At 47.3% G+C, this 24,815-nt stretch overlaps 1 protein-coding gene across 7 annotated transcripts in view; it reads left to right on the top strand.

Moving 5' to 3' along the window:
* Positions 1-4,697: 4,697 nt before the first annotated feature.
* Positions 4,698-24,815, top strand: part of HLCS (holocarboxylase synthetase) — a 209,824-nt gene continuing 189,706 nt past the window's right edge. For 2 of the 7 annotated variants that reach the window (XM_075911746.1, XM_075911751.1), the window contains exon 1: positions 10,113-10,407. In XM_075911746.1, the coding sequence (XP_075767861.1) occupies positions 10,147-10,407 (261 nt within the window). In that variant the 5' untranslated portion in view covers positions 10,113-10,146. Of the gene's footprint in view, positions 4,817-7,378; positions 7,473-8,895; positions 9,082-10,112; positions 10,408-24,815 lie in introns of those variants that run through there. The other 5 variants (XM_075911737.1, XM_006125992.4, XM_006125991.4 and 2 more) reach the window with 5 other exon arrangements.

The following is a 24,815-nucleotide window of genomic DNA, read 5'->3' as shown; positions in this document are numbered from 1 at the left end:
CCCGCAACAAAAGCCTGGTCTGCTGGGGGGGGCGCACTAGCTGTGTCCCCTCCCCCCCCCAGCAGACCAGGGACACCCGAGCAAAGCCGCACAGGCGGCGGGACCCCCGCCGCCTGGGTGGCTTTGCTCCTGTCCCCCTGGTCTGCTGGGGGGGGGGTCCAGCGGCTTTGCTGGACCCCCCCAGCAGACCAGGGAGACCGGGAGGAGCTTTTCTCACTGCGGAGAACACAAGTGGCGACCTGCAGCCCGTGAGCTCCGGGGCGAGAAAAGCCCCGTTCGTAAGTGCGGATCCGACATAAGTCGGATCCACGTAAGTCGGGGACTGCCTGTACTTGATAATAGTTATACTGTAGCTAGAATTGTTCATTAGGGCTCTAATCCTTCAAATACTTATGCATGTGTTCATCTTTATGTAAGTCAGTGCTGGTTTAATGTGCTATTGATATCCGCCCCATTATTATTTTGTATGGGGTTTTTTTGTTATTGTTTCTCTTTTCTTTCTTAAACCTGTTTTGCTACTCCCTTACAAGTATTCTCATGTCTACTTGCTAAATTTCTGACTTCAGTAAACTTTCCCTATTTATTAAGTGAGAAAGGGCTTGTTTACTCTATTTGAGGCAAAGGATATCACAATTAGGCAAGCAGTGTTCAGGTAGGATACATTTTATTTGTGCCACCCTCCCTTAGAAATTAAACCAACAAAGAAAAACGAAACAATTTGTACTTCATGGATATTTCAGAAACTATACTGATGTAAACAAAACATTTACACAGATAGGCATCAGGTTGGTTTTTCTTTAATCTCTATTTTATTGATTTTATTTTATTGGGTTTGATTTGGTTCCATGTTCTACTTTTAATATGTATTTTTATTTATAATTAATAAACATGCCATTCTTGATTCTCGTAGGCAAAAAAGTTAGTTACCAAAACACAGTTGCTCACATTCAATGTCACTGAAGGATTAACTCTCGGTTAAACAAAGGTACCTGTCCCATCAATAAAAGATTAAATAAACAGATAGGGTTTTGCAATGTGTTTGAAGGTCAGAAACAGCTCTTTGTACTAGTGTGGAGGAAGTGCATTTCAGAGTTCTCCCCTGAAAATGTAAGCTTTGCTTTTTTTGCTCTCCTTTTCCATGTAGTTATGTAAGTGTTTTGACCTGTGTAACACATTCTGCATAAAGTAAAATCTCAGTTCTGGAATTAGTATAGTCCTCTATTCACAGAATAAAGACTGAATAGGTTGTGGCAGTACAAGTCCATGTGTTCCTTCATTTTACTCTAACGGAGGGAGAAAAGTTCAGTTTTTGTATTTTGTCCTTTCTGCTGAAACTGCCAACAATTTCAAAACAGAGACAAAAATCAATGAGCTGCTCTGTCTAAGCTTGAAAGCTTCTCTCTCTCACCAATGGAAGTTGGTCCAATAACTGATATTACCAAAGGTGACCAGACATAACAATATTATCGGGATGGTCCCAATACTAGAGGCTTTGCCTTATATAGGCAACTATACCCCCCAAAGTCCCCATTTTTCACATTTGCCATATGCTTACCCTAATATTACCTTGCTTGCTTCATCTCTTTGATATCCTGGCAACCACTTTAAACCAGTTTTAATTGTTGTGGGAATCTAAAATTATGTCAAATGTGCTTTTTTATGCTCCTTATTCTTCATTCAAACACTCACTATTAGACTGTTGGCTCAAACTGTCCATTTGTGGTACTGAAGGGCCAAGATGTATGCACTAGATTGAGTTGAGTGTTGTGACAATGTAGTTATTCAGGAGGGCGGTCGGGATTTACTGCCAAGGTATACTTACAGGTCTCTGGCTCCATTGATGATGATAACCAGAAGGCTGCTTGCGTGTGTGCTCAGTGATGTGGGCCGTGTTGACTTGTGCACTTAGTCTCCACAGAAGACCCCAAGGGAGCCCCAAAGACCACAAACCAGATAAGGATCGAAGGTGCCAGGCCAGGTTTATTGTTAAGTGAAGTACAGTAATAGTTGTCAGTAGACTCTACTGAACCACTATGCATATGTACCCTGTAGCAATGGAATGACTCCATCAGTGGGAAATTTCCACTGCCCCCTAGGTTATCCAAAGATTGTCCCCTCAAGACACCACCTTATATACAGGTACAACAAATCACACTTCACTGCTGATGTATCAGATTGCCTCCCTATCATGTTGTCAGGTTACCACCCTCTGATGCTACTTAGATACTACTCATCACCCTGTATCTCATGGTTTGATTAGATCATCTCTTTTCATCATGCTGTCATTTTAGACCCTTTCCTGAACCTGAGTCTGTATCTTGAGGAGTGGGTACCAAAGTCTTTTTTAATGAGCTAGTGATATCATATGCTTTCCACTTATGACCAGTACCAATTCATAGAATCGTAGAATCATAGGGATGGAAGAGACCCCAGGAGGTTATTGAGTCCAGCCTCCTGTCCAAAGTAGGACCAATCCCAACTAAGTCAACCCATCCAGCGCTTTGTCAAGCCGAGACTTAAAAACCTCTATGGATGGAGATTTCACCACCTCCCTAGGTAACCCATTCCAGTACTTTACCACCTTCCTAGTGAAATAGTTTTTCCTAATATCCACCCTAGACCTTCCCCACTGTACCTTGAGACCATTGCTCCTCATTCTGTCATCCATCACTAATGAGAACAGCCTCTCTCCATCCTCTTTGGAAACTCCCTTCAGGAAGTTGAAGGCTGCTATCAAATCCTCCCTCACTCTTCTCTTCTGCATACTAAATAAACCCAAATCCCTCAGCCTCTCCTCATAGGACATGTGCTCCAGCCCCCTAATCATTTTGGTTGCCCTCCACTGGACTCTCTCCAATGCGTCCACATCCTTTCTATAGTGGGGGCCCCAGAATTGGACGCAATACTCCAGATGTGGCCTCACCAGAGCCGAATAAAGGGGAATAATCACTTCTGTATACTTGCTAGCAATGCTCCTCTTAATGCAACCTAATATTCCATTAGCCTTCTTGGCTACAAGGGCACACTGTTGACTCATATCGAGCTTCCCACCCACTGCAATCCCCAGGTCCTTTTCTGGTGATCTGCTACTTAGCCAGTCAGCCCCCAGCCTGTAACAATGGTTGGGATTCTTCCGTCCCAAGTGCAGGACTCTACACTTGTCCGTGTTGAACCTCATCAGATTTCTTTTGGCCCAATCCTCTAATCTGTCTAGGTCACTCTGGACCTTATCCCTTCCCTCCAACATATCTACCTCTCCCCCTAGCTTAGTGTCATCCGCAAACTTGCTGAGAGTGCAATCCTTCCCTTGAACCAGGTCATCAATAAAGATGTTGAACAAAACCGGCCCTAGAATTGATCCTTGGGGCACTCCTCTAGAAACTGACCACCAACTTGACATTGAGCTGTTGATCACCACCCATTGGGCCCGACAGTCTAGCCAGATTTCTATCCATCTTACAGTCCATTTATCCAATCCCTTAACTTGCTGGCAAGAATATTGTGGGAGACAGTATCAAAAGCTTTGGTAAAGTCAAGGTATATCACCTCCACTGACTTTCCCATATTCACAGAGCCAGTTACCTTATCATAGAAGCCAATCAGATTGGTCAGGCACGACTTGCCCTTGGTGAATCCATGTTGCCTATTCCTGATCATTTTCCCTTCTTCCAAATGCCTCAAAATGGATTCCTTGAGGATCCCCTCTATGATTTTTCCGGGGGCTGAGGTAAGGCTGACTGGTCTGTAGTTCCCTGGATTGTCCTTCTTCCTTTTTTTTAAAGATGGGCACTACATTTGCCTTTTTCAAATCATCCAGGATCTCTACCGATCTCTAAAAGTTTTCAAAGATAATGGCCAAAGGTGCTGCAATTATATTTGCTGACTCCCTCAGGATCCTCGAATGTATTAAATCCAGACCCATGGATTTGTGTATGTCTAGCTTTTCTAAATAGTTCTTAGCCTGTTCTTTCTCCACCAAGTGCTGCCCACCTCCTTCCCATACCATGTTTCTAGTGCAGTAGTCTGGGAGCTGACCTTGTCTGTGAAGACAGAGGTAAAGAAAGTATTGAGTACTTCAGCTTTTCCCATATCATCTGTCATAGGTTATCTCCCTCATCCAGTGAGGGCCCCACACCTTCTCTAATCACCCTCTTCTTGCTAACATGCCTGTAGAAACCTTTTTTGTTACCCTTCACATCCCTTGTCAGCTGCAATTCCAGTTGTGCTTTCACCTTCCTGATAACTCCCCTGCATTCTCGAGCAATATATATATACTAATCCCTAGTCATCTGTCCAAGTTTCCATTTCTTGTAAGCTTCCCTTTTTATGTTTAAGCCAATTTTTGTTCTACATGTGGGCCTATTACCAATTAGTGTTTTGCACTCTCAGCCCTGTTTGTGCCAAGTTCTGTAAGCTGGGGCCTGCTGTTACCTGCACAAATTTCTCTATCCCTTCCACACTGTAGAGACACACACCTTTACCCAGTTCCTAGGGCTCAAGGTGAAACCCTGTTAATTTACACACCCACCTTTACCCAATTCCTAGGGCTCAGGGCGTAATTTCCTGCGAGTTGGCAGGATCTTTAGCCACTGAAAGAGCCTCACACAGTAATATTCTTATTCTCTATTTATTGACAATTCCCAAACAAGCAGAATGCACATGCTAAGCACACAATGTCAAGGTCACCAATCCTGATAAAGACAGGCAGACTTCCCCTGTTGGCCAGGCGAGATCAGTCTCTCTGGATCTTAGCTGCTGCACGTCACGGTTGTGCCGGAGAATCCTGGTAGCTCTGGTTTTAGGCTGTCTCTTGGAGGTGAGTAGTTCTTCCAGGTCTTCCCCTTCTTCTTGGTGTTCCTTTCTATTCTTGTTTTCCTATTCTGGTCTTCTTCTAGCTGGTTTCCTTCTGCTTCTATTACTTTTTGGACCCTAGTTTATATAATGAAACCTGAGTCCTGCTTAGCTATACCTTAACCCAGGGATTCCCAAACTTTTTGACACAGGGACCAGTAAATCCATTCACGAGCTTTTGGAGGACTGGTAACATTCATTTGCATATTTGCATATTCATTAAGCAAATGATGAATATTCAAATAAGTTGTTTCTGGTCCTCCCAAAGCCCCCAGTGCCAGCTTTAGTAAAGCTTTTGATACGGTCACCTGCAATATTCTTGCCAGCAAGTTAAGGGAATATGAATTGGATAAATGGACTGTAAGATGGATAGAAAGCTGGCTAGACCAGGGTTTCCCAAACTTTTTACTTTAGTTGGAACCTGTTTTTTTTTCAGTACTGTTTTTTGCAGCCCAAAAATATGACCGCATATAAAAAAATTAAAAATTAATAACTTTTCAATGTTTCACCCGGTTGCATCCTCTGCCCAGCGTGGGCCAAGGCTTGGGGAACCCAGCGCCACTCCAGGAGGCAGGAGCAGGAGCAGATTGGGGGTAGGGTAGCTGGCTAGGAGGGAGGGTGCAAGGAGTGGTAGGGTTGCCAGGTGTCCAGTTTTGTACCGGACAGTCTGGTATTTGAGGGTTCTGTCCGGGAAACAAATTGAGAAAATACCAGACAGATAAAATGTCCAGTATTTTCTAATTAGGTAAGTTTTATTATTATTAGGTTCATCAGTCCATAGCTGCGAACCGCCTGGTTGGTAGATGTGCTCATGCTGCGTGAGTGTGTCTACCAGCCAGGCAGTTCACAACTACTTGAGGGAGGGTATGGAGAGAGCGGGGGGCAAAATGGAATCCCCAGGGCCAGACTCACTCGTGTGCCCGGGTCTGTATGTGCCTGGGTCAGTCCTGCTTCCCACTAGCCGATTTGCTCCCCCCCTCCCCCGCTTCTCCTCCCAATCTCCCCTGGCCAGCCCCGCTGCCCCCGGCCAGCCCTGCTTCTGGCAGCTGGTTCGCTTGTCCTCTTCCTGACGATCTCCTCTGTCCAGCCCACCTTCCCCTTGCCCCTCCCCAGCCAGCCCACTGCCCCCAGCCAGCCCTGCTTCCAGAGGCTGGATCTCCAGTCCTCTTCCTCCTCCTGATCTCCCCCGGCCAGCCCCACCCACCCTCCGTCCAGCCCTGCTTCCGCCACTTGGCCGCCTGCCCCGATCTCTGCTGGACAGCCCCGCTACCCCCAACCCTGTTTCCGCCAGCCACCCGTACACCCTCTCCCATCTCTGCCCAACAGCCCTGCTGCCCCCAACCCTGCTTCCTGGCAGCCGGTTTCCCCCTACACACACACCTCCTCCTACCCCGCCCCGCCCTGCTCCCCTCCCGACAGCCACGCTGAGACCTGGTATTTTTTTCCCATGGCCCAGTACCGGGCTGCGGCCCATAGTTTGGGAAATGCTGCCTTACCCAATTATTTTAGTATAATTTTACTAACCAATCATACCCCACCACCTTAATTGATTTACACCTAGCAAAATTAATTATACAGCAGACAGAAACAGCTACAAACCAGACAGAGATCACACAGTCAAACAATAGGAAAGTATGATGACCATAATCATAGAATGAGAATTCCACAACCACAACTATTGATAAGCAGTTTCTAGCCAGACAGAATGGTGTTACTTAAGTTTTCTTTACCCACCTTGAGATCTGTTACTTTAGCTGTTGACAGTGGGGGGCTATTAGGACAAAATCCCCTTCTCATAGTCTGATGTGACACTATTTTAATGCAATTTAGATGGAATGTGAGTATGTGACTCCGGGCCTTACATCTAATGGCTGCTGCTCTCCACTCTGGCTGCAGAAGAAGGCTTTGGCTACAGGCCTTCCAATATTGTTACAGAAAAACCATATTGTTACACTGCGTCTTGCTCACCACTTAGCATTGCTTTATGTTAGCCATGTTTTGTCCATTGTTAGCTAGGCCTCACACCAGTCCTGTGTTGCATTGACTTATGTTTTGGGCCTTCATCTTACCACAGACAGCAGACCAGGGCAACCTGAGCTAGTGGGATGATGCCTGGCAGCCTGGAACTGTATTCCTGTACACACGAACTACTCCTGTAGTGACTAGTATATTAGAATCGACAACAGGAATGAAGATTGCTTTTTAGGAACCTCCCTGCTGCTTTACCTGCAGCTACAGGAGCATATTTATATCACATGCACAGGCAAATTTGGGGTCACACAGCTTTTTCTCATCCATACTACCTTCCCACAACGGCTATCCTGGACTTTCATTCAGCAAACTAACTTATATGTATTGCAACTTTTAGCTGTGTGAAATCAGGCTTATTTTGCCCTCTAGTGGTTGGTCTAAAAAGAATGTTTTGCCCTCTAGTGGTTGGTCTAAAAAGAATATTACATTTTGATGTATAGTAGATGTAAAATCTATGCTGATGGTGTTGCTATTCCTTTAAGAAATAATGATGCATACTGGGATAGGGCTAAGGGTCATTGTTGTATCCATTTTTAGCAAGCCAAGATAAGATTCCGTCTTTTTGAGTATTGTGTGAAATTCCATACTAGGTAAGTATTTTAGATATAAAATAAAGAATACATTATTCTATTGTATTTGAGTGTAAAAACTGCTATATAACACCACTAACTGCAAATAAGATGTTAAAACTGACTTAGAGAACAGAATTTAGTCTTCTATTCTAAATTTTGCTTATGTGTATAATATGCATGACTACTGTTTTATTTACATCTGTGATGCACTCATGTAAAGCTGAGACTCTGTAATCTATCACCAGTGTGCTGAGTCATTCAGTTCCCCATATTCAGACAAACTGTTGTATATGAGCAAAGCAGAGGTCAAGTAATTCCTTTATCTCTTTCTCACTTGCCTGGGAGAAGGAGTGTTTGTAAAACAGAATCCACTTCCTGGAGGTGTGTTAGTGTTTATGGTAAATATAAAATGCTATTTTTATAGTTATAATGTTATCCAGGTAGCTGCAGTGATCCATATGCTAGGGTCTTCTCCAGTCTCCCTGGTTCTAGTGGTGAAGGGACTGAAAAGGAGCATCTGGGAGATGCTCCTTGGCTACGTCTACACTGGCATGATTTTCCAGAAATGCTTTTAACAGAAAAGTTTTCTGTTTATTTGCTATAGAAGGAGCAAACTAGTAGTAAGAAACCATTAATGGTGAATCACTTGATATACTTGCTGCATATATCACAGCTAGAGTTGAGGAGAATGGAATAAAAAATAGGAGTGGAGGAGCACCATATCAAGAAAAGGCAATAGGGTGGTGTTTTGGAGATATGGTTTCAATTCTTGACGCTGCCAGTGCTAAAGATCTTTTTTGGTGCCTGAAACAAGTCATTTAATTGCCCACTCTGTTGCTTCTATAAAAGAAGGATAGTACCTGCTAAATGCCTGTGAGAACAAAATACATCAGTGATTACAATGCTTGGATACTATAGCAATAAGAGCCTGATAAGTACCCAAACAGAAATATCAAGCCAATATATGCTATAATTTGTGGAAAGGGAAGCACCCTATCACTTGACATTTTAATTCAAGCACAAGTTATGCCATTACTGACATAATGTCAAGTAAGCAGTAGAACTGAGTATTGTCCTTTTCAATTATGCTTATGAGCAACCTGCACATAACTATTTTCCTCTACAGGTTTGTAGCCTCATTTTAGCATCAACATCACTTGGGTTGTTGTGGTGGGAATTTGCCCCCACACTGGTCTAGGGAGGGTTAATGAGGATGAGAGGGGGCCAGTTAACCAGCTAAGCCACCCATTTCCCCTCAGCTGTGTTTTAAGTAACCCTGGATTGTTGATGGAGCCCAGCTGAGAAGGAACCAACTGGGCTAGTATAAAGCCAGGAAGTTGGCAGCAGAAAAAGGCTTTAGTCAGAAAACTTGCTATTTCTTCTAGGATGTTAGAAAGACAGGGAAAGAAAAAAACTTGGAGGAGAGGGTGTAAAGCTGAAGGAAAGTGTAAGATGGTTTAACAGAGTGCAGACCTTGGATTGGAAGGGGAGTCTCTCAGCTGCTCCTTTTTAGAGCCAAGTATTCACAGGAATAGAGCTTAAACTTTTAGTCCTGCAATAAACTCCATGTGGACAAACCCCTGAATTCTCACAAAGCTCCATGGAAGCCAGCAGGGTTACATACCAGGTAGAGTGGTCTATTCCTATGGGTCTGCTTGAGAAATCAGTTCTTAAAATGCAATACTTGGTAATCAAAAGTTAATGCATGGGCTTTTGTAGAACCTAAATCTTAGTCAAGCTTTTTCGTAGTTGCCTTTAAAATAATAGCTTTTTAAAAAAAGGAATGTTGTTTTTCTCGCAATAGCAAGGCTACTTATTGGTCTTCTAATCACGTTTATCCTGGCGTTTGCTTCCTTTTGTTTTTGTAATATATCAAATGGTCATATTAGAATAAGTAGTATAGTAACAGAGATGTAGCAATATTAGTCTGCTCTTGCTGAAACAAAAGACAGGACAATGCAGCACTTTAAAGATTAACAGGATGGTTTATTAGGGGATGCGCTTTCCTGGGCCAGCCCAGGCAAACTTATCCCCTAATAAACCATCCTGTTAGTCTTTAAAGTGCTGCATTGTCCTGTCTTTCGTTTTAGAATAAGTAGAGAGCCCCTTTCTTCAATTCATTCTCCTAGCCCGTCAAATGAATGGCTAGTATTACATTTTTTTCCCCCCTTAAAGGTTCCCTTGGGTATATGATACCCGCAATTTCTCTGTGCATTTTGTTGGTCGCTTTTCTCTTTCCGCTAGGAGAGGCCTACAGGGGCGCTGACCCAGTAGCTCCAATCTGTTTTACACCAGCGCGGCTTGAGAACAGCTCTGCTCACCCCCCCGCAGGTGGCTGGCGCTGTGCCAAGGCGCTGTGTGAGGGGGGCGGGGCTCTCCCAGCGCGGGCCCAAGTGTGCGCCGCGAGCCGGCAGAAGCAGCTGCGCTGCAGTTCCCTGCGCAACAGGCTGAAGGGAAGTGGGCGTGACAGCAACAACCAATCAGCAGCCGATTTCTAGGGGGCCTCCAACTAGCATCGCAGTTAGATTGGCCAACTGGCGAGCTCCTTTCTCTTTGCCGATGGTGGGCGGGGCCGAGCAGCCAATCGGAGAAGAGCAGACTCCGGGGGGGGGGGGAAATCCCCCCGCCACGCCCTTTCCCCCCTAGTGCCTCCCTCCCTCCCTGCGGTGGGGGTGGGGCGGCCGGCCGGGCCATGCTGATCACTCTGTGCTACCTGTACCTGTGGGCGCGCTGGGGGGCTGGCTGGGCCGCGCTCATCCGCCGCACTGTGCGCCGCCTGCACCGCGCGCGCTGCGCCTTGGTCTTCAGCCGCTGCGGCGGCGGCGCGAGCGGCTGCCCCCTGGCCCAGCGGCGGCGGGGGCGGCGGCGCAGGCAGGGGCTGCCCGGGCTGGGCGAGGAGCCCGTGTGCGTCAGGCGGGGGGACAAGGTCTTCTTCACGGAGGAGACCCCGCAGGTACTCGCCGCGCCCGGCCTCCTGCGCGGGCCGGCCTGGGGCGGGGGAGAGGGGCGGAGCCGCACCTGCCGGGGCGCGGGGAGGGGTGGCGGTTGGGGGGGGGGGGCGCGCGGGGGTGTCCTTAAGGGCTTGTCCTGTCGCGACCCCGGCGGGGGGGGAGGGGGCATAGGAGGTAACTCGGCTTGTTGGGACAGCCGCAGCGCTCGGCAATGCCCCCTGGGCTCAGCGCTAGAGGAGGGGCAGCTGCACCCCCCCCCCCCCCCGGCACGACCAGTCTCCTCCCGACTCTCGCCTAGTCCTGCTGAGCTCTAGCTGGAGATGTTTGTTTGGGGGGGGGGGGACAACACCGTTGTTAACCTCAAATAAATAAAGTGTAGCCCTGGGTTCCAGTCAGGAGAAGTTGAAGATGAGAATCCTGCCCCCGGGCGTCTCAGAAATAAAATGCAAGATGCGTAATCGGTCTCGTAGTGGCAAGACAAGGCGGGTGAGGTAATGGCTTTTATCAAACCGACTTCTGTTGGGGAGATGGAGGAGTGTTGAAGCTCCCCGTTTTTTTTTTCCCTCACGTCTCTCTCTCGCTCTCTCTCTCCAACTGATGTTGGTCCAGTAAAAGATACTACTTTACTCGGTCTTTCTAATATTCTGGGACAGACATGGCTACAACTATGCTGCATACAACTGTGTAATTCTAAGAGTCATCAGTAAGTTTGGTGCCATACAAACAAGATTAAAGACTGCCTGTGCTGCTTTGACCTTGCAGGCCCTTATCAATGTATAAATATTAGAACACCATACTGACTAGGGTTTAGTGTACAGTGTATTCTGGTTTCTTTATTTGTATAAATCGTTCATCTTTTACTAAAGGTTTCTGTGGAGAGCAACGTTTATATACAAAAGCACCTAGGCTATGTCTACACTGGAAGCTTCTTGCGCAAGAACTTTTTTGTGTAAGAGTTCTTGTGCAAAAACTCTTCCACAAGAGAGTGTCTACACTGGCATGTGCTTTTGCGCAAGAGCATTCGTGGCAGTGTAGACTTTCTTTTCCGCAAGAAAGCTCTGATGGCCATTTTAACCAGAGGGGCTTCTTGCGCAAGAAATTGATGTTGCCTGTCTACACTGGCCTCTTCTGGAAGAACTCTTGCACAAGAGGGCTTATTCCTTGTGGGGAGAGGAATAACTCTTCGGGAAGAAGCCCTGTTTTACAATGCTATATTGTAAATTTACTTCTGGAAGAACAGCCGTTCTTCCGCAAGAAGCTGCCAGTGTAGACGTAGCCCTACTGTGATTGAGCTAAAAGCCTAGTGATGAGCTGAGTTTTAGCCAGACCAGTGTAGCCCATATTAGGCTATATTGCGGGGGGGGGGGGAGAATGTGTGTTTACTCTGTGTATTGAATGTATTAACATTTTAGTTTAGACAAGGCAAAGTGTTTTTAACTGGTCAAGATGACCCTCAGATGCAAGATTAAGGCTTGTTTCAACAAATTAAAATGTTAAAATATAACTTGTTTTGTGTAGTAGTGTGTTAACATCCTAGTGTAGATGTGCTTTTGATATAATCCAGATAACTTTCTCATAAAAAAAATTAAGGAAATTTGACCTAAATGAAATTACACCCAGCACAAAGTAGGTGGATAACTGGTAGAAAAACTGTACTCTTCAGTAGTTATCAATAGCTTGCAGTCACATTGGAAGGGTACATCTAGAGAATTCATGGAGGGAGTTTTGCTAGGTCTGGTATTAGTCAATATTTTTATTCAAGTTCATAATGTAATGGAGAAAATGATTACAAAATGGCAGATGACGCTAATCTTGGGGGAAGGGGTTATTGTAAACCCTTGTGAGCATAGGATTGAAATTCAACAGTAGAAGCCTATTTATTTGACCCTCCATTATCTGCCCATCTATATTAGCCAAACACTCAAGTCCAAAAGTAGCTTTGCCTGTGGCGGCTAGATGGTGCTGCAGCCTCACACTTTCCTGTTTTCCAGATTAACTGAGTTTTTGATAATGTGATCTGACCCTGGCCCCGATTAGATTGAGTGAAGGAGATTGTACTGTAATAGTGAAAAATTGAAGTTTTGGTCTTTATCAGTAAACTGCAATTAAGTAAAGACATATGCAAAGTTTGATACTTCTCAGGGCTGTGAAGTACCTTGCTTCTACTTGCCTTTAGTATTCCACTCCAACTCCACTGGCCCCAGCCGATTCAAGTGCTTACAGGTCCTGCCAGCGTTTGCTCAGCAGTCTTGCAATTGATACACTTCAACCCTGAAGCCTTTCAAGCATCTCTGTTCAGTGCCCCATAGACTGAATATGTGCAGTGTTTAGAGATTTGCTGTTTACAAGAAAAATATATTCCCAGCTTACAATTTCCACTTCTCATCACTGCTCTGGTTCATATACACTGGCTACATTTACACTGCGCATTGTTGCACAAGATATGCAAATGAGGTGTGGCAATGAATATCGGCATGCCTCATTTCCATTCCTAATGAGCCACCATTTTTGCAGAAGGGGCTTTGGCCCAAGAAGAAGCTGTCTACACTGTGCCTTCTTGCGCAAGAAACCCTTCTTGCCAGGAGCTGTTCTGCCGCTTATTTTCCGGGAGAACGGGTCCTCGCAAGAAGGTTTTTTTTGCGCAAGGAGCATTGTAAACAGCTTCTTCTTGCGCAAAAGCCCCTTCTGCAAAAATGGCAGGTCATTGGGTATGCAAATGAGGTATGGCGATATTCATCACTGAAGCTCATTTGCATATCTTGTGCAACAACGCGCAGTGTAGACATAGCCTGTGTGTAGATACTTCTCTAGATAAAGAATGTTTATTTAACAGAGCAGAGAGATTGAATTACAGGTTGGCCCTCACTGGTCCAGCACCCTCGGCACTTGACCAGTCCCAAATGAGGGAATTTGCTGGGCTAGGGAAAGGTCCCCTTCTACCAACCCTCCCTATTGTTGGCCCCAGCTGCCTTCCCCCCTGTCCCCTTCTGGGTTGCTGCAGCCCTGATAGCTTAGGCTGCCATGACCCTGGTCCCGGCCCTGTTACTGGAGCTGCCATGGCTGTGAAAGCTCTAGCTGCACTAACGGGGCTGCTGTAGATGCTGAGGCCCCAGCCCCGGCTATGCTAGTGGGACTCCAGTCCTGCCATGCTCGCAGCTCAGCAGGGTTCCCAGCTGCCAGCCCTTCTGCCACACTCAGCCAAGACCCCCCCTACTGACATAAGTGGGAGACTGGAGAGTTCATATTTCTGAGTTATAGTTTTAGGTCATGTCTAGACAAGCACTTATGGGTGTGAAAAACCCACTCCTCTGTGTGATGTAAGTTTTGCCAGCATAAGTGTTTGTGTGCCCAACATTATTTTGGTAGGAAACTTTTTTCTGTCAGCACTCTTAGAACATGAGCACTCTTAGGATATGCCTGCAGTGCACTTTTGTTGGTCAAACTTTTGTTGGTCAAAGGTGTGAAAAAACAGCCTCCCTTCATTAACAACACTTGTGTGGACAGGGCTTTGTTGGCAGTAGATGTTCTCCTGACAACAAAGCTACTGCCCCTTGTTGGAGTGGTTTTATTTTGTAGGTAAGAGCTTTCTCCTGCTAACAAGGAATGGCTACACTGTGGCTGTGTCTACACTGTCACGATCTTGCGCAAAAGCAGCCGGTCTTACGCAAAAACTTGCTGCCAGTCTACACTGGCCGTGTGTTCTTGCGCAAGTAAACTGACGTTCTAATGTATAAAATCAGGGCTTCTTGTGCCAGAACTCTGATGCTCCCGCTCAGGAATAAGCCCTTTTGCGCAACTGTTCTTACGCAAGAGGCCAGTGTAGACAGGCAACATGAATTTCTTGAGCAAGAAAGTCCTATGGTTAAAATGGCCATCAGAGCTTTCTTGCGCAAGAGAGCATCTACACTGGCATGGATGCTCTTGCACAAAAGCACATGCCAGTGTAGACACTCTCTTGTGGAAGAGTTTTTGCACAAGAACTCTTCCACAAAAGAGTTCTTGCGCAAGAAGCTGCTAGTGTAGATGTAGACATTGTGCGTTACAGCAGCAGTGCTGTAGCAGCGGAACTGTGCTGTTGCTAGGTTTGCGGTGTAGACATAGATAGCCTTATAGCTGCACAACTGTATTGGTACAGCTGTACCACTATGGGCTTATTAGTATAAACATGGCCTCTAGTCTGCAGACTCAGAATTATGGTTAGGCCTTAGGATTTAGCTTAGTGGGGAGTTACTTTTGCAGCTAAGGGTTTGATTATTTTCTGTTTTTAAATGAAAGATTGTGCAGAATCTGTCCATGCACTATACATACAATCAGTCATCTAATAGGCTAGATAGGATGTGTTATTTTTTTTAAATGTGGGATTAAATGTGTCCTGGTGTTTCAGTTAGATAAAATTGCTGTACACAATGTTAGGCTAGAAATAACTGCATTTATAAGTTCAGAGAACTTATACAAGAATAACTAATCCAAAGAAAGATATTTACCACTCAAACTTTAAAAAAAAAAAAGGAGAAACCTTATTTAAGGAAGAAATATTATATACCTAGTAGGGATGTAAGTGGGTAGTCAAGTAGACTATTTGCATTTTCCCCCTCTCCTTGCTGTGTCTATATCAGAGGCAGCAAAGGGGGGCAGGAAGCAGGAGCCGGTACTGGGCGTAAACGACTTAAAAGCTGGTCCCTCCCTCCAGCACCATCTCTGCAGTGCTGCCTCCTCCCACCCCCTGCTGCTGCACAGGCAGCAGCGCAGGGAGGAGGGTCTGGCAAGGGAGGCTGCTCTGGTAGCAGCCTATGTTTGTGGGGGGTCCCCAAAGACGGGCTGCTGCTGGCTGGGCAGGCAGCCTGGCTTAGTCCTGGCTTGCACTGGGACCAAACCCCATTGCAGGTCTGCGTTTAAAAGCCAGCAGGAGCTGGGGGCAGGATGTGCGGCTCCTACTGTGTTTTAAATTGCAGAGCTGCAGTAGGGTTTGGTCCCAGAGTGAGCCAGGACTGAGCCAGCTGCTTTCCTCTATAGACTAATCAAGTAGTAAAATAACTGCATTTTAACATGCCTAATACCCAGCACAGTGTTACCTGGGGAACTGAGGTAAGCAATTGTTGTGTGAGTTAAGGCTAGTGGCAATGACTAACCCCAAGGCCTAAAGCAAGGTGTCCCCCTCCCAGAAGCCAGATTCGGCCTGGTGTTACGTATCTAGTCACCGTTGGATTGGGTAACCACAAATCAGGCTAGACTAATGTTTAGGGCCAAACCATATATTTTGAACATTTTAGCCATCAGGCTTTCTTGCACAAGAAATTCATGTTGCCTGTCTACACTAGCCTTTTGCGCAAGAACAGTTGTGCAAGAGGGCTTATTCCTGAGTGGCAGCATCATAGTTCTTGCGCAAGAAGCACTGATTTCACACATTAGAACATCAGTGTTCTTGTGCCACAACTCCCCGCCAGTGTAGACAGGCAGCATGTTTTTGCGCAAAAGCGGCCGCTTTGGTGCAAGATCGTGCCAGTGTAGACACAGCCCGTATGTGTGTCTAACTACAACATTTTTCTCCCCTCCTTGGTTTAGTTTTTGAGAAGCTACCATTTACACACATGCTGTATATACTTAAATATTAAGAATAGTGTTTAGGTCTGTAATGTTGTTTACATAGGCTGTTAGAAGTTTGGTAGTTCTTGCATTTGTACTTTTTAACAGGTTCAGAAATTAGGTCTTAGCATTTCAGAGTAGTGATGTAAAATCCAATTTAAAAAGTTTACCAGTTAGACATTAAGCCAAGTTTGGGGGCCCTGCCTAGGTTGGGCTGCTAGTTAACCACTTACTTGGTAAGCATCACCTGCAAGGGTGATGCTTACCGGGTAACCGTTTAACACTTTACATCGCTATTACAGATATGTGTTTTTTCTTATAAAAGGTTTATAGAAGTTATTGGCCATTTTTGAGTTTTAAGAGTTCCAAAAGAATTATGACTTTTATGACACAATCAGTTTCTTGGACTCAGGACTGTTTCTACCTGTGTCTTTATAGTGGCTCTTCAAACCTGGTTGAAAGTTTGAAGGTTACAACAATGCAAATTAATATTTCTCAGTATACTGTTTAAAATGGATTCAATTATTACTTACACTCTAAGAGAAAGCTGTTTGTAATCTAATCATGTTTGTTTTTTTCTACATGATTTTAAAGTGCTAGTGATGTGATGTATGGGTCTCTGTCCTCTTTCCAATAGTTAAATCATACGCAGGTGCAATACATAATTCTTCTTCTAGTCCTGAACCTTATGGTGAGGATAGTTCAGTCCTACCAGCTTGGAGTCCTCTGAGGCTTTCAGTGATGTCATTGCTTGTTTGTTTGGCTCTGGACTGTGGTCAGTAGCTTCCTTAATACAAAGCATCATAAGGTCATAAATGGCAGCCTCTCAAGATTACCTCTGACCTTTATCAAAGCAGATGCTTAAGATAATGAAAAGTTTTATGAGCTAAATCCTGTTGACTTTAAAGAGTAGTTGTATTGACTCTGCAACTCTCATTAGTAAAGCCATGATGCCTTGGTGTTATAACCCACTACCAGTCCCTTCAAGTTAATTCTTCACTGAATTTTAAAGATTATATAAAAACTAAAAAGGTTGAAATATTTTCATTTGAATATTGATTGATTGTACACCTTTTAAAGCTTGTTGGGAAAACTGACACTTATTCTGTTATATGAAATTAATAAAGATTTACAGTACACTTTAGACCTGATTTGCTCCCAGTATGGCTTAGTGCCAGAAATGTCTGTGTAGTTTTGAAATATTATTCCCATCAGCTCAAATTAGTTAGATTCTGTAAATGCAACAGGAAAAAAATTCTGTGGTTGAATTAGCTTTAAACACAGTGTGTGGTAGAATAATAAATATTAGATGGCTTGCTTAAGTGTTGTGATCTTCCAAATCAATATTTCTACATTATTGTTTATTGCTACTGAAAGTAATTATAATAAACATGCTTTCAGTGAGTTAGAAGATTTTAGAATACTACTACACTTGAAATCATGTGATGTAAGAAGGAGAGAGGATGGAGCATAGTTCTGAAACATCAGAATATTTGGCTATTTTTAAAGGTGTGGTTGATAGGAGGACAGGGACACAGTGTGTTTTTTAATTAGATTGCAACTTTATTCTTAAAATATTTGGGAATACATGGCAGATAAAATTGTACAGTACAGGCAGTCCCCGAGTTACGCGGATCCAACCTATGTCGGATCCGCAGTTACGAACGGGGTTTTTCTCGCCCTGGAGGACAAGAGCGGCGGGACGCCCAGATGCGCCGTGGTCCCGCCGCCCGCGTCCTCCGGGGCGAGAAAAGCTGCTCCGCGTCTCCCTGGGAGACGGGGAGCAAAGCTGCGGAGCACGCGGGCAGCGGGACAGCCCAGACGCGCCGCGGCTGTCCCGCTGCTGGCGTCCTCCGAGGCTTTGCTCCCTGTCTCCCTGGTCTGCTGGTCTCCAGCAGACGAGGGAGACGGGGAGCAAAGCCGCAGAGCATGTGGGCAGCGGGACAGCCCAGACGCGCCACGGCTGTCCCGCTGCTGGCGTCCTCCGAGGCTTTGCTCCCTGTCTCCCTGGTCTGCTGGTCTCCAGCAGACGAGGGAGACGGGGAGCAAAGCCGCGGAGCATGCGGGCAGCGGGACAGCCGTGGCGCGTCTGGGCTGTCCCGCTGCCCCCATGCTCCGCGGCGTTGCTCCGCGTCTCCCTGGAGACCAGCAGACCAGGGAGACACGGAGCAAAGCCACAGAGGACCCGGGCGGCGGGACCGCGGTGCGTCTCGTCTGCCGCCCGTGTCACCCTGGTCTGCTGGTGGGGGGGGGGGCGCAGCTAGTGTGCCCCTCCCCCCAGCAGATCAGGCTTTTCTCCGGATGCCTGTGGTAGAGCAGCTTGGGGCGCTGCCGGTTGGTCCCGCATCACCGCTCTGGGTGCTACTGGACCAACCCGGCAGCACCCCAGCTGCTCTGCCCCAGGCGTCCTGATTCAGCCACTGCTGGTCAGTTTCAGCAGCGGCTGAATCAGGACGCCTGGGGCAGAGCAGCTGGGGTGCTGCTGGGTTGGTCCAGTAGCGCCGAGGAGCGGCGCTACTGGACCAACTCAGCAGCACCCCAGCTGCTCTGCCCCAGGTGTCCCCAAGTCAGCTTCTGCTGAAACTGACCAGCGCTGACTACAGGAAGCCCGAGGCAAAGTTGCTCTGCCCCGGGCTTCCTGGAATCAGCGGCTCATCAGTTTCAGCAGCAGCTGAGTTGGGGACACCTGAGGTTCTTAAGTTGAATCTCTATGTAAGAACTGGCATCCAGATTCAGCCTGTTGAAACTGATCAGCGGCTGATTCCAGGAAGCCCGGGGCAGAGCAACTCTGCCTCGGGCTTCCTGTAGTCAGCCGCTGGTGAGTTTCAGCAGCGGCTGAATCTGGATGCCAGTTCCGACTTACATACAGATTCAACTTAGGGACTGTAGGTTTGTTCTTATCTTGTACGTAACCCGGGGACTGCCTGTCCTTGGAAATGATCATGGAATTACCTATGCTTTAGGGCTGCAGTTACACCTCTCCCTGTTCCATTCTGGTTCCAGCCATCCAGGTTCTGGGGTTCTGCTTATAGGTTAATGCTATAGACTACACACATTCCTCAACCCCTCTATTAATTTTTTAGCAGGCTGGCCAGCAGCCTGGCTCAATTCTGGCTTGTGGCAGGACTAAGACCTATCTCTGCTATGGCTCTGCATTTAAAGTGTATTAGGAGCCAGACGGACATGCAACCCGGCTCAGTTCTGGCTTGTGCTGGGTCCGGGAGCTCAGATCCCCCCCTAGACAGGGGCTGCTGCCATCCTGTGCTGCTGTTTCTTTATCAGAGGCAGCAGCACTGAGCTAGAGGCAGCCAGTCCATGAGCAGAGCTGGTTTTTAAATTGGCTCCCCTTGTACACCAGTTCCTGTCTGGCATCCTGCACTGCTGCCTTTGATATAGAGGCAGTAGCACGGAGTGGCAGGGGGCTCCTTGGGAGTGAGGCTGGAGTGCACTGGCTGCCGGCCAACACAAAAGGTTCCCATGTAGGTTCCCACTAGTCCAGCCGTGGCCAGCCCGAGGCTTGTGAGCCGCATGCGGCTCTTGCTCCCCAAAAATGCGGCTTCTGAAGCTGCTTCTGCGCCCCCCCAACGACCCCCGTTGGCTCTCCGCTCGACAATTCTGGTCTGGGGGGCTTTTTTTTTTTTGCTTGACAATTCTGCATTTTTTTCTGCCACTGATTTGGCTGTCTTTGTTAAATGGGTTGGCCACTCCTGGAGTAGTCCCTCGACTACTCACTTCCCCCTCCCCTCCGCTGCAAGAGAGGGGAGCAGGAGTTGGTGCTGGAGGGAGCCAACTTAAAAGCAGTTCTCCCCAACACCCTCTCTGCAGTGGGACCGGGAGCTAACCCTGCTTTGGCTCCTCTGCTTATTGACTGACTAGCTAGTCAATGGAAATTCCATCGACTAGTTGATTTAACTAAATGTAACCCCTATAGCGGGAGATGCAGAACAAAGGATTTCCTGTTATTTAAGATGAATTGGAGTCAAAATAACAGAAACCAAGAGATGTAGATATAAACACCAGAAATAGTGCCTGTCAATTGTAGGGCCCACTTCTCCCACACAAAAGATTCAATTTATAGGAGTATGTCTCGACTTGACAAGGGCAACTGCATCCCTTCCTGTGGACTGTTTCCAAAAATTATGGCCTTGGCAAATACCTTACTGTCCAGTCCCTGAGCAACAGCACATAATTGCCTTCAGCTCCTGGGGCATGTGGTGGGGTGCAATTTCTGTTGTCCACAAGGCTTGCCTCCAAATGAGATGTTTACAGGGATGACTGGGACAGGTCTACAAGCCCAATATCTACCCACTATCCAAATCCCTCATCCTCCCAACACTGGTAAAGAAATCCCTGAAATGGTGGACAAGTCCACAGTACCTTTGTTCTGGATTCCCCTTCTATCCATCAGAACCGTCCGTCTCCATGATGACAGATGTTCCTTAGAGGATGGAGTGCTCACCCACAACATCACTTGACCCAGGGTCTGTGGTCCAGCAGCGACAAGAACCGACATATAAATGACCTAGAACTGCGGGCAGTCAGACATCCTTGTGTGAAATTCCTCCCATCATTGTCAACAGTCATGTCAGACTGTATGTAGACAATGTTGCGGCAATGTTTTGTGTAAATCATCTGTGCAGGGCCCAATCTTGAGCACTTTGCACAGAAGCCATAGCACTTTGGATCTGTTGCCTCAAAAACGGCATAAATGTTACCGCAGTGCACCTTTCAGGCATCTTAAACATGATGGCAGCTGGACTCAGCAGAGCCCACCTGACCGAGCACGAGTGGCAAATAAACCTGCACATATTGTTGTGTATTTTTCGACAGTGGGGCCACCACACCATAGACCTATTTGCCACACAATCCAACAGAAAATGTCACCTGTTCTGCTCCAGGGTAGGCATCAGGAAAGGGTCTATGGGAGCCTCCTTCCTCGTCAGCTGGTCATGGCACCTCCTGAATGCATTTTCCCCCCATACTCTTGTTGAACAAGATGGTCCATAAGGCAAGGAAAGACAAAGCACACCTCATTTTTATAGCTCCATCATGGCCACATCAACCATGGGTTTTCCTTTCTAATGAGAGTGTCCTGAGTGACGCCAATCCACTTGCCACACAGCCATGATCTCCTTCTTCCCTCAGGACCCCATGCCACCTAACCAAACCTTGACTCGCTATACTTGAAGGTATGGCTCCTCAATGGTTCTCTGAACTAGAACTGATTTGCTCACAAGAAGTACAAACAGTCCTTCTACACAGTAGGGTGCAGAGCACTCATAAGACTTAGCTTGAAAAATGGAAAAGATTCATCATGTGGTGTGTACGTCACCAGGTAGCACCCTCAACAGCCTCCTTACCTGCCATCCTCGACTATATTCTCTACCTTAAATAAGCAGGCCTTGCAATAAGTTCCATTAACGTTCACCTTGTTGCTATTACTACCTTCTACCTTAAGATAGACAACTCGTGGATATTTGCACATCAACTCACTAAGAGGCTTTTAAAGGGTCTTCTAGCACTTTATCCTGATATCACCCCACCAACACAACCATGGGACCTGCACCTTGTACTGAACACTTCAACCCAGCCACCCTTCTAATCAATGGCTACTTCCTCTCTCCTGCACTTATCCATTGCTTTGGTGAGATGGGTGGGAGAGATATCAGCCCTATTGGTGGATCCCCTATAAACCACCTTTTTTTAAAGACAAGCTCTTTATGTACCCACCCCCAATTCCTTCCCAAGATATGCTCATCCTTCCGCCTCAGACAATACCTCTTCCTACCTTTTTCCCCAAACCTCATGCCAACTCCTCTGAGATAAAAACACACGCCCTTGACCTGTACAGAGCGTGCTCTTTCTACCTACAATGAACTAGACCTTTTCGAGCGTCTCCAAGACTGTCAATAGCAAACCATAATAAGGGCCAGGCCCTCTCATCACAAAGACTTCTGCCTGGATTTCAGACTATATTAAGCTCTGTCACTCCCAATCAGAAGTGGTCCCTCCAGACAACATAAGGGCACATTCTCCCAGAGCCATGTCTACCTCAATAGCATTCCTCTGTAAAGTACCCATAAGCAGGGTTCAACAAACTATAGAATCTACTTGCCCGGGGAGAGTAGATTTCAGCCGCACGCCCCGTTTACCAGCGGCATGCGCAATGCGGCTCTTGCGCATGTGCAGTGCGGGGCTGGCGAGCGGCTTTCTCCGCCGTTTGTCAAGCCCTGCCCATAAGAGACATTTGTGCAGCTGTTACCTGGTTGTTAGACCACACCTTTGCAAAGCACTACGCGCTTACACAGGGACCTCTTTCCATCCTGAAATTTGCTAAGGCAGTCCTTTCCACTGCATTTCTGCAAGAGCCAAAGTCCCTACCTACTTAATCCAGAATAGTTTTGTAGTCACCTAGGCTGTGTCTACACTACATGCCTCTGCCGACAGAGGCATGTAGTGTAGACGTACCCCTAATGTGGAACATCCACGGGGACATCTCTCTCTCAAAGAGGAGGTTATTCACCTGAACAGTAACTGACCTTCTTTGAGATGTGTCCCCATGGGTGTTCCACTACCCTCCCTTTCCTCTCCTCTGCTTAGGAATTTTGGCCTCCTCACTGGCATTATTCCAGGGTAGAAAAGGAACTGGGGGGTGGAGATCACGCACTTTCATGATGCCTGCCACCTAGGAGCATGTAGCTGCAGGTGTGCACATGCGTAGCCTCAGGGATATTGCCCTAAAACAGTGGTCTCCAACCTTTTTACACCCAAGATCACTTTTTAAATCTCCGAACAGGTGAAGATCTACCGCCCCGCCCCTTTCTTGAAGCCCCGCCCTCTCTATTCTCCTCCTGTCCATCATTTGCTATCCCCAGCCCTTACTTACACACTCTGATAAACAGTTTATTTTTAAATTATGCGATGTATAAAATTAAAATCACGTGTTTATAGTTATGCAATAAATGGTCTGTTTTTTATTCATGCTATTTAAATCTAAAATGAAGCATTTATAATTACACATTTTGTGGGAACAGAGTTCTGCGGCTGGGGACAGGGAAGAGGGAACAGGGTGCTGGGAGGGCAGAGGACAGGGTTCTGCAGCTGGGGACAGGGTGCCAGTGGGGACAGGAATAGGGACAGAGTTCTGTAGCTGGGAACAGGGGCGTGGGGACAGAGTTCTGTGGCTGTGGAGTTGTGTGCCAGTGGAGGCAGAGAGTCCCCTGTATCTGCCTCCTCCCAGGATTTCCCCTCCCCCAGAGGGAAACCAGCGTGTGCCTGCCCCGGGGCTGACCCCCTCCGGCGCAGGAAAACGCCCCGTGTGCGCCTGCTCCGGGGGCTGACACCCCCCTCACCTGGCGCAGGGAAGCCTCGCGCGCGCATGCCTGCCCTGGGATCCCCCCCACGGTGCACGCCTGCCCCCCCGCGCGCACGCCTGCCCTGGGGCCGACCCTCCCCCGGCGCAGGGAAACCCCACGCATGCCTGCCCTGGGGTTGACTGCCTCCTCCGGGGTTGACTCACCCCTCCTGTGCGGTGCAGAGAGCCGATGCTCCCTCCCTCAATACACCCGGCAGAGCAGCTAGCACTACTTCCGGAATTGCCGGAAGTGGTGCTAAGCTTCGGACTTCTGTCCATCCCTGGGAAGCCTACACTACCTCCATTTTCACTTGAGATAGGTAGTGGGGCTTCTTGGGGATGGGAGGGAAATGGGGGTGGGGCAGAGAGGACGCCTCGCGATCGACTGGTCGAGGCCTCGCGATTGACCAGTCAGTGACCACGGCCCTAAAACCTCCAGTCAGTGGCTCGGGGGCAGCACTTCCACAAGGAGTAACGGTAGTTCGAATTACAGATCCTAATTCAAACTACCTACTCCGTGCTGCGTGTAGCCGCGGGCACGGAGTTCGGACTAAGGGGGATTTAAAAATGGCGGCGCCCGGGATATTTATATCTTGGGCTTCATTTGCAACTCCGGTTGCCCTCATTTGCCTACCTAGCTCGAACTACCGAGCTAGTGTAGACATACCCTAACTCTCCTGTGTAACAGGAAATTGGTAGTTTGGCTTTAAAGGTTGATACAAAAAGAGCCAGTCATATAAGTATCGAGTTAGCTGTTTAAATGTGCAAGATAGTGGAAAATTACTGTAATTGGTGTAGGGATGTGAACAACTAGCTGAGTAGTTGGCTATTTGATGACTATCCAATAAGCATTTGCTTAACACAGTATTTGACTAGTCCCTTCCCTCCCCTGCTGTCTCATCAGAAAGAGGCAGCAAGGGAGGTCGGGGGGGGGAGAGAAGAGGGTGCTTCAAAGCAGTGCTGCCACTTCAAAACACTATGTGCAACCCAGGGCCAGCTGGGGAGTCCCCAGGCTGCACACGGCATTTCAAAGTGGCAGCGTGTGTGGCGCCCAGGATCAGCTGGGAACTCTCCCACTTACCTCAGGCTCCGTGTGGCGCTGCTGCTTTGAAACACCATGTGAACCTTGATGCTGGGCTCCCTGTGGCATTTCAAAGCCGTAGTGCCCAGGGTCAGCGGGGGAGTCGCCAGCCGACCCCGGGCTCTATGGGGCGCTGCCGCTTTGAAACACTGCAGGGAGTATGGGGCCAGTGGAGGACTGCCTTACTTTACTGGCTCCGGGCTCCCCGCAGTGTTTTCGCCTTTGAAGTGTAGCAACAGCCCTGGAGCTGTTTGTGCACTTCAAAGGCAGAGGCTCCCTTATCGACTAATCGAATAGGCGATGCAGATTTCATCGACTATTTGATTAGTCAAATTTCGTTCAACATCCCTACTTAAAAGCTAAGTACTTGCTAATTAAGGAGCATAAAGATA

This window comes from Pelodiscus sinensis, chromosome 1 (assembly GCF_049634645.1).
Source record: "Pelodiscus sinensis isolate JC-2024 chromosome 1, ASM4963464v1, whole genome shotgun sequence".
NCBI classification, from domain to species: domain Eukaryota; kingdom Metazoa; phylum Chordata; order Testudines; family Trionychidae; genus Pelodiscus; species Pelodiscus sinensis.
This window is presented reverse-complemented; position numbering and strand designations above follow the sequence as displayed.